The 15,519-nt window shown below is 38.8% G+C and overlaps 1 protein-coding gene across 1 annotated transcript in view; it reads left to right on the forward strand.

The window, feature by feature from the left end:
- Window positions 1-14,761, forward strand: part of LOC140481694 (RPA-related protein RADX-like) — a 98,371-nt gene extending 83,610 nt beyond the window's left edge. The window contains exons 12-13 of the mRNA XM_072578269.1: window positions 82-224; window positions 14,630-14,761. Coding sequence (XP_072434370.1) covers window positions 82-224; window positions 14,630-14,761 — 275 coding nt within the window. The remainder of the gene's footprint in view (window positions 1-81; window positions 225-14,629) is intronic.
- Window positions 14,762-15,519: the final 758 nt, after the last annotated feature.

Raw genomic sequence — 15,519 nt, forward strand, 5'->3', positions numbered from 1 at the left:
GTTGGTATGTATTTATGGCTTTGATCAGTAAGAACTATTTGTACCTGAGTTTTTTCAACACCATTGTGTCACCTTTGACAGATATAAATCAGGAAATTGCTATGGATGTTGTATTTCTACCACTGACAACTGACAAGATCTTCGTTACTGATGCAAATGACACCACTTTTATTTCCATCCTGTCTGGTGGTTGTACTTCTGAAACTTCAATCATAAATGGTAATGTAAGTTTTTATACCTCAAGATGAATATAAACAATTCACTGTTAAAATCTATGAGACCAAGTTTAGTTTCACAACTCACTCGCTTTAATGAAGGCAATGATTGATGTTCCTACTTGATTATGTTAATCATCACCGCAGAATTTAGCATCCAAGAGATTAATGCATATTGGTAAATTTGTATCCACAAAGAGCAATTGTACCATGCTTATAAAACATATAACAACATGTGGCCAGTACTAATTGTTAAAGGTTTAATTTCAAATAAGAAATTAACTTCCACTACAGTTCCTACTGTCAATTAACAGGGTTTGGAACATTAGCATAGTTTAAGAAAGAAGAGAAGCAAAGTTGGAAATCAAAGACAGAAAATATAGAATTTCAAGAAAACGAGCTAGAAATTAGACATGAAAGGACTTTCTCAGTGTTTAGACATATTACTTATTTGCTCAAAGTACAATAAATAAACTGATGAGGTGAGGGTACAGACCATAGATTCATGGGAGTGGTTACAAAAACAGAATGAGGCCATCATTCTGTCATGTCCATATTGGTTCTCTGCAAGAGCCCTACATATTTATTTGTCTTTATTTTACTCTTTGAAAGCCACAATTGTATCTGCATCCACCACAATCTGAGAAAATGCATTCCAGATCAGTGCTACTTACGACACAAAAAAAACTTTCATGAGATCATGATTGTTCTTTTACCAATTGCCCACATCAGTATCAAAACGAAATGCTGGAATGCTGGGAAACCAAGTCTGGCAGCGTATGTGGAGAGAAAAATGTGAACAGTTTCATTTTTTGGAAGTCACATCAGTTCACATTCGTATCAATAATTCTTGACAGTTCTGCCAATGTTGAGCTTGCACAGAACATTGATGTGGTCACTTCTGGAGTACTATGTGCAGTTCTAGTTGCCCTGCTATGAGAAGGATATTATTAAATTGGAGAGGGTTCAAAAAGATTTACCAGAACGTTGCCAGGAATGGAGGGTTTGAGTTATAGAAATAGGCTGGGACTTTTTTTCACTGGAGCATAGAAGGTTGAGGGTAACCTTATGGAGGTTCATAATCATGAGAGGCATAAATAAGGTGAATAGCAAGTATCTTTTCCTAAGGATGGGGAGTTCAAAACTTGGGAGCATACTTTTAAGGTGAGAGGAGAAAGTTTTAAAAAATACATCAGAGGCAACTTTTTTTACACATGTCATGTGTGGAATGAGCTGCCAGATGAAGTGGTGGATGGAGGTATGGTTATAACGTTTACAACTCATTTGGATAAGTACGTGAATAGGAAAGGTTTGGAGGGATATTGACCAACCACAGGCAAGTGGGACTAATTGAGTTTGGGAACATGATTGGCATAGACGAGTTGGACTAAAGGGTCTATTTCCATGTTATACGACTGTATGACAACAATTTCTGACCACTCTGGCCAGGCCCTTCATGAGTTTTGAATGTTTCTATCAAATTTTGCCTCAACGCTTTCTTAGGGAAGCGGGAGTTCTCCTCAAATGTTTCCATATAACTCAAGCATCTCATCTTTGGAACCATTACAGTAAATATTTTCTGCACCTTCTGTAAAGTAAACAGAATTGGATATTGTACTCCATTTGAGGAGGAACCAAGGCTTTATGCAGGCTCATTATAGATGCTTTGATTTATAAAGCTCAAAGTCCATGTGCCTTTTTAATCACTTGCTCAACTTACCATACCATCTTTAGTCATTTTTACACATATACCCCAAGTCTTTCTGACCCTGTATTACTTTTAGAACTGTGCCCTATATTTTCCATTTTCTCTTCTAGTTATTCCACAACAAAATCTATTAAATGATTTTACAGGTTAGATACAGAAAGGTTATTTTCCCCTTGTGGGAGAGTCTAACACCAAGGAGTATTATCTCAGAATAAGTGGTCACGCATTTACAAAAGAGATGAGGACAAATTTCTTCTTTGAGGGTTGTGAATGTGTGGAATTCTTTACCATTGAGGACTGTGGAGACTGAGTTGTTAAGTATGTTCAAGGTTGAGATAGACAGATTTCTAATCAGTAAAGGAATTAAAAGATTATAGATAATAGGCAGAAAGGTGGAGTTGAGACCGACCAGATCAGCCATGATCTTATTGAATGATGGAACAGAATCAATGCGCTGAATGGCATACAGAGCAACCTCGATTATCCGGCATTCAATTTCTGAATATCGATTATCTGGCAAGATCGCAAGGTCCCAATGCTTGGCTAAACTGTTATCTGACATTCGATTATCTGGAATTCGATTAACCAAACGGAATACTTCCTATCCGTGTACTATGGATAATCGAGATTCCTCTGTACTCCGGTTCCTCCATCTTGTTGGCTTACTATGTTACACTTCTTTTCATTACATTTCATTTGCCACAATTCTGCCCATTCGTCCAACCTGTCTGTATTCTTGTGAAGTTTATCACTCCTCCTCACGATTCACCGTTCTTGCATGGTTTGAATCATTTGCGAATTTTAAAATTGTGCCCATGAGTATTATATAATCAAGAAAAGCAGTTGGACCCCTACATACACCTGGAGAACCCACTAAATAGCCTCCGACACTCATGAAAACAGTCATTCATTATTAGTCTGTGTTCACTGTCACTCAGCCAACTTTGTTTCCATGCTGCCATTATCAGTTTAATATATTGGTTTCAACTTTGTTGACAAGTTTATAATGTGGAATTTTATCAAATCCCTTTTTAATGACTATATACACTAACAACAGTGTTATCTTCATCAATCATCTCTTTTTATCTCCTTTTTAAAAAAAGTCATGTTAGTTAATTATGATTTGCCTTTAACCAATTCATGCTGGCTTTCCCTAACTACCATAATCTGAATTTGTCCAAGTGACTATTTGTTTAGTCCCAGTATATCATCTCTAAAGCTTTCTCACAACCAATAGCTAAACAGAATGGCCTGTGTTTGCTGTGTTTATCCTTCTATCCTTGTTTAAACAATGTGATGTTTGCAATTCTCCAGGCCTCTGGCACCACCCTTGTATTTAATGCAGATTGGAAATTTCTACTCAAGCCTCTGCAGTTCCATCCCTCACTTGTCTTCGAATCTTTGGATACATTTCATTAAATCCTCATGACATAATTAACCTTAAGAACTGCATGGCTTTCAGATAGCTTTTTACCAAACCATAGCCTCAACTTACCCCTTCTTTCACAATCACTTTGAATTAAACATTGGCAAAGTACTCATTTAATACTTCAGTAAGGTTCTCGATCTTCACAAATAGATCCTTTTTGATTCCTAATCAATCACATTCTTCCTTCTTGCTACACTTTTACTATTTCCATGCTTGCAGAAGACTTGGATTCTGTTTTGTGATAGCTGGCCTTTTCTTATCTCTCAGTCTAGTTCTCTGATTTCCTTTCTCAGTTTTAGATTCAGAGAGTCATAGAGATGTACAGCACGGAAACAGACCCTTTGGTCCACTTACCCATGATGATCAGATGTCCGAATCTAATCTAGTCCCAATTACCAGCACTTGGCCCATATCCCTCTGAACCTTTCCTATTCATATACCCATCCAGATGCCTTTTAAATGTTGCAATAGTACCAGCCTCCACCACTTCCTCTGGCAGCTCATTCCATACACGCATCACCCTCTGCATGAAAAAGTTGCCCCTTATATCTTTCCCCCCTCACCCTAAGCCTATGCCCTCTCGTTCTGGACTGCCACCACCCCGGGGAAAAGGCTTTGTCTATTTAACCTATCCATGCCCCTCACAATTTTATAAACCTCTATACGGTCACCCCCCTATCCTATTCAGCCTCTCCCTAAAACTCAAATCCTCCAACCCTGGCAACATCCTTGCAAATCTTTTCTGAATCCTTTCAAGTTTCACAACATCCTTCCAGTAGGCCCTCTGGATTATTTATTTTCAGCCTCCACTTCACTTGTCTGATTAGCCTTACATCTGTCATAAAGCCCCTTGTTTTTGTTTTATCTTACTCTTTATTTATTCTTATCCCAGGAGCTTAAGCTTAGGTTGTTGTGCCTTTTCTACTTGTGGGAATGTATATGAACCATCTGCCCCTTTTGAAGACAGCTCATTACTTCAGGACAATTGTGCAAGCCAAAATTTGATTTTGAACTGAGCTGAGACAGATGTGTTCTCACCCCACTGAGGATAGCCTGCTTACTTTAGGTTGCTCTTTACCCTTTTCCATAGTTAACTAAATATTATGATGCTATTATTCCAATTAAGTATCTTACTTTAGGTTGCTCTTTATCCTTTTCCATAGTTAACTAAATGTTCTAATGCTATGATCACTCTTTCCTAATAGTACTCCAAAGGACACCTACTCATTCAGACCCACTTCGTCTCTGTTTTAAGTGGAAGACCCAACAATTTTAAATGCCTCCTGTAGCTCAGGTCTCTCCCAAAAGAGGCAGCCTTTTTCAGTATCCACCCTGTCCAGCCATATTGGTGTCTTGTATATTTCCAAGGAAGGTGTGTGGGCTGCCATATAAGTGGACAATTGGACAACTAACAGGAAGTGGAATCTCTACAAGTACTCCTTCTGAATGATAAGGATATGGGAAACCAACACCTCAACACTAAAGTCAAGACTGAAGCATTTGCAACCATCTTTATCCAGAAGTACTTTATCCTGAGTGTATAATCTATCCCAGTGTCATAGTAGGTCTCGGGCAGCACGGATGCCGTCTTCAGTCAATTTGATTCACTCTATATGATGTCCAGAAATGATTGAAGACATTAGATACTGCAAAGTTTTGGGTCTTGATAACACTACCTGATTAGTTACATGATATTTTGTGGAGTGAACTGAATTGGTTGAAGACTGGCATCTGTGATGCTGGGGTACTATTGAGGAGACCAGAATAGCTCCACTTGACACTTCTGGTTGAAGAATAGCAAATGCTTCAGCTATATCTTATTGCATTGATGTGTTGGGCTCCCCTATTATTGATAATGGGGATATTTGTGGAGCCTCCTTCTATGAGCATAGGAACATGAGTAAGCCATTCAGACCCTTAAGTCTGTTCTATCTTTCAATGAGAGTTCCTCTAGTGTTTTTTTAATTGTCCATAATCATTCATACTAGATGTGATCTAACTGCAGAAACTACAACTGATCTATTGGCTGTTTAGGATTGGTTAGCTCTGTCTATCACTTGCTACTTATGCTGATAGCATGCAATTAATACTATATTGTAGCTTCACCAATTTTAAGTATGCCTGGCACTATTCCTGGTATACTCTCTGCGCTATTCACTGAAGTAGGTTTGATTATGTAGCTTGATAGTAATGGTATGGTAAGGGGTAAGCTGGGTCATGAGCTTGCATATTGGTGTTCACATACAATTCTGCTGCTGCTAATAGACCACAGCACCACATGTATGCCCAGTTTTGAGTTGTTGGATTGGTTCTAAGTTGATCCATTTAGCATAGCATAGTGCCAAACAACATGATGGAGGGATTCTCAATATGAAGATCATACTGGTCTCCACAAGGACTATGTGGTGTTCACTCTTACCAATACTGTCATGGACAGGTACAAGCATATTGGTTAGGATGAGGTCAAATATGCTTTTCCCATTAGTTCCCTCAAAACCTGCTGCAAACCTAGTTTAGCAACAATGTCCTTTATGAGTGGACCAACTCAGTCAGTAGAATAGCGCTAAGCTACTCTTGGTGACGGGCTTTGAAATCTCCACCCAGAATAAACTGTGCACTCTTGCCACCCTCAGTGCTTCCTCGAAATGGTGTTCAGCATGGAGGAGATTCATCAACCAAGGGGGAATGGTACATGGTAATCAGCAAGAGATTTCCTTGACTATGTTTGTCTGGTGCCATGAGACTTTACAGGCTCCAGTGTCAATTTCAGTGACTTCTAGGCAATTCCTTCCTGCCTGTACACCATTGTTCTGCCACCTCTACTGGGCCTGCCTTGATGTTGGGACAAGCCCAGACTTGGTGATGGTTTTGTTTGGAACATTGTATGTAAGATGTGATTCTGAATATGGCTATATCACGTTGTTCTTGACTAGTCTGTGAGACAGCTCTCCCAACTTTGACACTAATCCCCACTTTAGTAAGAAAGATTTTTCGGGGTTAACAGGATTGTGTTTTGAATTGTCTGGTGCTTCAGTCAATGCAAGATGGTATATTTGGTTTCATTCCTTTTTTAAGACTTTTACTGAATGTTTAGCCAGACCATCTCAGAGGGCAGTTAAGATTCAATCACATTGTTGTGGGTCTGGAGTGATATGTAGGCCAGACCAGGTAAGAGCAGTAATGTCCTTCCCTAAATTAACATGTTATTTCATCTAGAATCATTTTAATTCTAGAGTGTTAGTTAATTCATATTCCATCACCTGCTATGGCGGTATTCAAACCTGACTCCCAAGAATCCTGGGTTTCTAGATTATTAATCCAACAACAATACTACTATACCATTGCCTTAGCCAAATACCAATACATCATTGCTTCCTCCTCAGTATCTACCCAACAAATTGGAAAATTATGTGGTTATGTCCTGTGCATAAAAGGTTGGACAAATCCAATCCAACCATTCATTATGCTATCAATCTATTCTCAATCATAAGAAAAATGATGGAGGGGTATCTTGACAGTTCTATTAAGTGGCACTTGCAAAGGAATAACCTGTTCGCTTACACTGAGCTTTGGTTCCTCCAGGGCCACTTGGCTCCTGACCTTATTACAGCTTTGGTCCAAGTGTGAACAAAAGTACAGATGCAGAGATGAGGTGAGAGTGACTGTCCTTGACACCAAGGTATCATTCAACTAAATATGGCAGCAAGGTACCCTACCAAAACCTGAATCAATGGAAATTGGGAAAACTCTGCTGGTTGGAGTCATACTTGACACAATAGGGGGTGTTTGTGGTTGTTCATGATCAACCATCTCTGCTCCAGGATCTCAGTGCAGGAGTTCCTTAAGGGTAGTGTCATAGAGATCTATAGTACAGAAAAAGGCCCTTCAGCCCACTGCATCCACACCCGTCATAAACAACCACCTAGCTATTGTAATCTGTCCTAGGCCCTACCATTATTAGCTGCTTCAATAATGACCATCCCTCCATTATAAGGTCAGAATTGAGAGAGTTGCTAATAATTACACTCTGTTTCAACACTATTCTTGACTCCACCGATAATGAAGTAGTCTGTATCCATGTGCAGACAGACCTGTAACATCCAACTTGAGCTGATGTGTAGTGTGCATCTTATTTGCCACTTAAGTGTCAGACTATTCATACCATGTCATAACATCTCCAATTCAATAAAAATCTGGAATTAAGTCTAATGAATACCTAACTATTGCCCTTTAATGTTCAATGGCATTGTCATTGTTAAATTCCCCACCATCAGCAAAAAGGGGATCCAACTGGCCAGAAACTGAACTTTACAATCGTATAAATATAGTAGCTACGAGAGCAGGTTAAAAGCAAGGAATTGAGTAACTCACCCTCCTGTCAACTAATGCCTGACCACAATCTACAAGGCAAAGGTCAAGAATGTGATTAAATACTCTCCAACAACATTCAGCTTGACATCATCCAGGAGAAAGCATCCTACTAGATTCACACAGCCTCTACCAGCTTTCTCATTCACTCTCTCTAGCACCAACACGGTGGTAGCACTGTGTACCAATTAGAAGATGCACTGAAATAAAGTTCCTTATACAATACCTTCCATACCCATGTTCCAATTCCACCACCTGCAAGCCTGACACAATCTTGACTTGGAACGATTCTGCTGTTCCTTCACTATCACTGGGTCAAACTCATGGAAGTCCTTTCCAAACAACACTATGGATGTTCCTACATTCTAAGGCATGCAGCAATTCAAGAAGGCAACTCTCCACATCCTTCTCCGAGCAATTTAGAATGGGCAATAAATATTGGCCAAGCCAGCAAAACTCCCATCCCATGAACAAATTGATAAAAAGAAGACATCGAGAGCAGAAGGGCCTGTACTGTTTTTTGTTCTATTTTAAGAAAGATTAGAGGGCTAATAGTGAAGATCTGAGACATGGAATAAGGCTGGATTTTCTTATTTAGTAAACATGGTTAGTGGCTAGAATGACATCTGTGCCATAAATGTTTCATGTATTTTTGATTAACAAAAATTATGGTAATGTGACTTTTGCTGATTAGTATCTAAAATGGACCTGTTTTCAGGTGCTGAACATGTCTTGTAAATATTATTTGTACCATTATTATATAATGTCTACCATATAATGAATGATTTCTCTCTCAGATCAAATCATGGGTACAGCATCCAAACTAAATGGAAAGCACCTTCTATGCGCTTTGGATCTTTACTGTCATGGAAATGATCAAACGGAGGTCATTTTAAGCAGAGCTTATGCAAAAAGCTGATGTATGAGAAGCAACAACTACCTGTATTTTCTACAATACTTGTCATTGCAAGAAAATGTGTTTTATGTTAATAATGACAAAACGGTGTATGGCATAAGTGATCTTCTGCTTAAAAGTAAGATTCTCTCCCCTTAAGTCTTCTAGAAAATCCAAAGTTTACAAAATTATATGATTTACTGTTTAATTTATCTTATATGGGTATTTGTATTCTTGCAAGTTGAGTTAAGGTAATCACATGGGATGTCTCATTGATTCTGTTCATTTATATGCAAGTTGATACTTTGATAATCTGGGATTGCCAAATCAAAAATGTGCAAACTACAGTGAACCAACAACTTCCAATAAATGAATGAAATCATTTTAAGTCCGTTCTGTAACATCTGCCTCCAGAAGATGGTGGCTATCCAAAGTGAGTCTTCATTAGAAGAAAAGTAATTAAATATAAATCATCTCTTGCATCAAAGTTAAATTCCTCAATGTTCTTGTCCAAGTTATAAATATGAAAATAAATAAACAAACTTTCAAGATAAAGTTAATTTTTTTTAACACAAACAACAAATATTAAATTTGTGCACACATCCACATCAGTACTTTACACAATAATCAGAAACTATATTGAAAAAAACATAGTGCATATATTTATTTATACAAACTATATATGTATGATAAAAGCCATGATTTTACATAGATAATTTTCCATTTCCCCAAACAAAATAATATTGGCATGTGGCTGTCTGTTGATATTTCCATTCACAAGCAAAGTTCATATGTGGCAAAATTGCAAAAATATTTCATAGTAATTTTGTTTTTCAGTCTTGAAGTTTTTTTTTGAAATGTTTTCTTTGGCTTTTCATAGTTGTGAGATTCTTTCATATTTATAGATTGAGTATTTCTGAAAATTCCATGGTTTGATGAATATTGATGCATGTTGCTTTATATAATTTTAATACTCAGTTTACAACTGGACAGATTATCCAATGAATGGCACTTCTAGATGGTGCAAAGTGCAGAAAGAAAGCTGATGCAATTTTCAAGTGATGAGAAGCAGCTGCATGTCTAAAGATGGTGTTGAATGATATTAAGTAAAGTACCCAGCGTGACAAAATAAAGAGTTGTTTTTATTCTGAAGTTGATTGATCTTCTTTGCAGCATCCCTGTTTCTGTGTCCAGTGAAAAACTACAGCATTCAATGCTGGGTCCCTTGCTGTTTGTTGTTTACTTTAATGATCTAGACATGAAGATTGATGAGGGCAGAGCAGTAGATGTGATTTACATGGACTTCAAGGCGTTTGACAAGGTTCCCCATGAGAGACTGATTAGCAAGCTTAGATCTCATGGAATACAGAGAGAACTAGCCATTTGGATACAGAACTGGCTCAAAGGTAGAAGACAAAGGGTGGGGGTGGAGGGTTGTTTTTCAGACTGGAGGCCTATGACCAGTGGAGTGCCGCAAGGATCAGTGCTGCGTCCTCTACTTTTTGTCATTTACATAAATGATTTGGATGTAAGCATAAGAGGTACAGTTAGTAAGTTTGCAGATGACACCAAAATTGGAGGTGTGGTGGACAGTGAAGAGGGTTACCTCAGATTACAACAGGACCTGGACCAGATGGGCCAATGGGCTGAGAAGTGGCAGATGGAGTTTAATTCAGATAAATGCGAGGTGCTGCACTTTGGGAAAGCAAATCTTAGCAGGACTTATACACTTAATGGTAAGGTCCTAGGGACTGTTGCTGAACAAAGAGACCTTGGAGTGCAGGTTCATAGCTCCTTGAAAGTGGGGTTGCAGGTAGATAAGATAGTGAAGAAGGTGTTTGGTATGTTTTCCTTTATTGGTCATAGTATTGAGTACAGGAGTTGGGAGATCATGTTGCGGCTGTACAGGACATTGGTTAGGCCACTGTTGGAATATTGCATGCAATTCTGGTCTCCTTCCTATCGGAAAGATGTTATGAAAGTTGAAAGGATTCAGAAAAGATTTACAAGGATGTTGCTGGGTTGGAGGATTTGAGCTATAGGGAGAGGCTGAACAGGCTGGCGCTGTTTTCCCTGGAGCGTCGGAGGCTGACGGGTGACCTTATAGAGGTTTACAAAATCATGAGGGGCATGGATAGGATAAATGAACAAAGTCTTTTCCCTGGAGTGGGGGAGTCCAGAACTAGAGGGCATAGGTTTAGGGTGAGAGGGAAAAGATATAAAAGAAACTTCAGGGGCAATGTTTTCATACAGAGAGTGGTACGTGTATGGAATAAGCTGCCAGAGGATGTGGTAGAGGCTGGTACAATTGCAACATTTAAGAGGCATTTGGATGGGTTTATGAATAGGAAGGGTTTGGAGGGATATGGGCCGGGTGCTGGCAGGTGGGACTAGATTGGGTTGGGATATCTGGTCGGCATGGACAGGTTGGACTGAAGGGGTCTGTTTCCATGCTGTACATCTCTATGACTCTATAATATAGAAGGTATGATCAGTAGGCTTGCAGATGAAATGAAAATTGATGGCGTTGTAAGTAGTGAGCAAGAAAGTGTTAAACTACAGGACGAAATAGATCAGCTGCTAGTGGCAAATGAACTTGATCCAAAAAACTGTGAGGTGATGCATTTTGGGAGGACTAATGAGGCAAGGGATTATGCTTTGAATGGTAAGAGCTTTGGAAATATGGAGGATCAGAGGAACTGTGGTGTTTATGTCTTTGAAAGCAGCAGGACAAGTAGATAGGGCAGTTAAGAAGGCATAAGGAGGGAGAAGATTAAATAAGAGGATAAATTAGAGGTAGAGTAGAGGGAAGACCTTTTAGAATGGAGATAAGAAGAAACTTCTTCAGCCAGAGAGTGGAATTCACTGCCACAGAAGGCTTTGGAGGTCAGGTCATTGAGTACATTTAAGATAGAGATAGGTAGGTTCTTGATTATCAAGGGTTACGTGGAGACAGTGGGAGAATGGGGTTGAGAAACTTATCAGCTATGATTGAATGGCAGAGCAGACCCAATGAGCTGAATGGCCTAATTTCTGAACTTCTGTCTTGTGGTCTTATGTGAGATACTTTCCTTTAATAATCAAGGCACTGAATACAAGAGCAAGGAAGTTATGGAATTATATATAGCGTTAGTTAGACTACAGCTATGTGGTTTTCTGGGGTCACGACACAATGAGCGGAATGTGATTGCACTTGAGGGTGTGCAGAAGAGATTCACCTGGATGTTGCCTAGGCTGGAATAATTCAGTTATGAAGAAAGACTAGGCAGACTGGAGTTTTCCTTGGAGCACATTCTGACTGGCATAGAAAGGCTAAATCGAGAGAAACCTTTTCCTACAGTAGAGAGGTTAATAAACAAAAGGTACAATTTTACCTTACAGAGATAAAGACCAGGAGTTTTAGAGGGCAATTGTGGATTTTTTAATCTCATCCAGTGAGTAACTATCTGTAACTCTCTGACTGAAAAGGTGGTGGAAGCGGAAACTCCTCAAGACATTTAAAAACTATTTACATGAGCCATTTTGAAGTGTCATACCATATGGCACTACAGGCTAAAAACTGGAAAATGTGATTAGAATATGTTGATGTTTGATGAGTACACCAGGTATGATAGGCTGAAGAGCCTCATCCTGTGCTGTTTAAAAACTCTGCAAATTGCCCCTTTGCTTCCTCTCTTCTCACTGTCCATGGCCCGAAACACACCTCTAAGGTGAAGCAGTGATTTACGTGCAATTCTTCAATCTAGTCTGCTGCATCCATGGTTCACAGTATTATCTCCTCTATATTGGAGACTAAATATAGACTCGGTGTCCACTTTGCAGAATATTTCCAATCAATCTGCAAGCATGGACCCTGACCTTCTCATCTTTGGTGGCAGAAACAAAGCAAAGTTAACAAAAATTCTACAAAGGTGAATCATTAATTCATGTTGTGTCTGGGATAGACTAGTAATTTAATTTGTGTCAACTGATTTAGTAAACTTTTATTTTGCTATTGTATTCTAAACTATTTTTGAAACATTAAAGTCATATTATAATCTTCAAAGCAGCAAGCAAATACACTTACCAATTACAAAAGAAACTAAATGCAAACACAGTAATCTGAAGCAAAAATAATGCTAGATGTACAGCAGCTGAAGATAGGTGAAATATTATGTGATGTGATTACTAAACTATAAATTATGGGATTCTCTCTATCCATTAAATAATCTAATCTAATAAATTTATTTCACAGGATGTGTGTCATTCTTTACGTTTAATTACTCTTGATGAGATGGCAGTGAGCTGCCTTGAATGGAACAGGGTTAGAACCCTATTCTAAAGAAGAGGTACCCCATACCTGAAATGTTAACTGTTTCTCTTCCCAAGATGCTGCCAGACCTGCTGAGTTTCTCCAACATTCTCTCTGCTTGACAGCAATGTTGATGACCCATTTTATAACTTTACTGATGATTGAGAGTAGATTGATGGGGTGGTAATTGATAGGGTTGTATGTGTCCAGCTTTTTATGTACAGGACATAATTGGACAATTTTCTGCATTGTCGGGGAGATTCCAATGTTGCAGCTGCATAAGAACTGACTGGCATGAGACACATCAAATTCTGGAACATGCATCTTCAGTACCATTGTTAGAATGTTGTCAGGACTCAAACCTTTGTGGTATCCATGTCACTCCAGCTGTTGCTTGGAACCATATGTTATGAATCAAATTGACTGAAGACTGGCATCTGATGATGGGATCTCTGGAGGAAGCAGAAATGGATCATCCACTTGGCACTTCTGTCTGAAGATTGTTTCAAATACTTAAGTGTTATCTTTGTACTGTGTGCTGGACTCCCCTATTGTTGATGATATGAATATTGTGGAGGCTCCTCCTCCAGTGAATTCTGTAGTTATGTGGCAGGATTGAGGCAGATCTGATCAGCCAATTGTGGAAATTCTGATCCCTGTCATGTGTTGTTTACACTAATTGACATGCAAGTAGTCCTGTTGGTAGCTTCATCTGATCAACATTTCGTTTTCATGTATGTCTGGCATGCCTACCTATCCTGTTCGTTGAAGCAGGGTTGATCCCTCGGTTTGATAGGTGGAGCACTCACTGGGCCGTGATATCACAGATTGTGTTGGGGTATGTTCCTGCTGCTATTGGAGCTCTGCAGTGCTCACTGATGCATTGTTCAGGGATGTTTCTGGTACCTTGGTCAATGCTGGGCTGTATATCTGATTTCATTCCCTGTATCACACTTTATAGCAGTTTAGTATAACTGAGAAGTTTGCTTGCCTGTTTCAGGGGGCATCTAAGAGTCAATGACATTGTTGACCATCTGGAGTCATGTGGCCAGACTGGTGAGAACGGCATAATCTGATGGACACTCATTTCCTATTATTCTTTATTTTGAAATGAAAGTGTTCTATGTCAACATTTTGTGGCCATTGCAATTAGAAGAGTAGAAAATCTAGAGGGTAAATGTAGGAAGGAACTTAAAACAATCACAAACATTGAAGAACTATGAGGAAAACTAATGGAAATAAAGGCTGACAAGATCCCTGAATATGATGGCCCACATAGATTATTAAAAGATGTGGTTTCAGAGTTGATGGATTCATCGATTGCAATCTTCCAAATTCCCTCGATTCTGGAGAGGCTCTGCGCATCTTAAAAATGCAAATGTAAAAGCACTTCAAGAAAGAAGGGAGACAGAAGTAGGAAACTTCTTGCTCAAATAGGTGTGGGCTTAGTCTAATGTTAATCTAGAGTTTCCATTGATTGAGAGACCACAAGACGCATTTTCTTCTGGTACACACTAAACAAGTGAAGGATTTTTCACTTTTCATGGCACACTAGTGAATAATAACAATAGCATGTCAGATTTGAGTTCACGTGGAACCGAAAAATGTTTTTTTTTACATTAAGCAGAATTTGAAGCGGCCTCAAATGGAGCAGTTACAGTAGTTTATTCCTGAAATGGTCTCCAGTTCTATTCCGCTGCTTTGTTACTAATTGTTTTTGAAGTGCAGCGCGTTCCACTCAAATATTCCAATCGCAAATTTTAGCTCCGAGGAGCAGAGGTGCTTGTACAGCCGCCGAGAAGAAGCAGCATGGAGCAACCTGGAGCGGCCAAAGGCTGTCACCCTGAACTTGTGAAGTGGTGAGACGTGAAATCACTAGTACACCAAATGGTTGAAAATAACTGAGTTCTTTACTTCATATTACCGAAATAATCTTATAATTTTAAGAGATTCAGGTTCTAAATGTACTCGAACTGAAACAAATTATTCAGCTACGAGATTTATTATGAATTATAGAAAGCCATTTAATGGTCATTTTTAAATTTAAAAATGATAGCCTTTTAAAGTGGCTTAAATAGTTCGTTTTTGTTAAAGACCAGCTTTGATCTGCAGATGAAGCTGGTGTTTATGGTATGTCAGCATCTCCATGGCTTGATTGATATAAATTCCACCGCTTATTACGCTGACAATATTTAAGGCTCGCCCTGCAAATAAATAGGAACATTGCAGAAAACCCGAGAGAAAGAGAGAGACGTACAACAATACCCAGTAAAAACTATGCTTTTCCATTGAGGAAATTGGTCTCTTACTGATGTAACGTGAGCAGAAACTATTGTTAAACATCTAGTTTAACGCATTGTCTTAGTTTTGGGTGCTCAAATTTCTGCTTTGAAGGAGGCATAGAAAGAAGACCTCTACTCAAACTTCAGATATTACTGTAACAAAATCTCGGACTAACATGTCTTTTGGGAAACCAAAATACCGTCATATTTAATTGACAATATTTCGTGGAGAGTTGATCTTTCTTTTAAGTTCAGAACAACATCCTATAAGAGAACGTACTAGAATCAGAAGTAGACCGTTTGGCCCGTTCAACTTGTGTTGGCATTCAAT

This window comes from Chiloscyllium punctatum, chromosome 9 (assembly GCF_047496795.1).
Source record: "Chiloscyllium punctatum isolate Juve2018m chromosome 9, sChiPun1.3, whole genome shotgun sequence".
NCBI classification, from domain to species: Eukaryota; Metazoa; Chordata; class Chondrichthyes; order Orectolobiformes; family Hemiscylliidae; genus Chiloscyllium; species Chiloscyllium punctatum.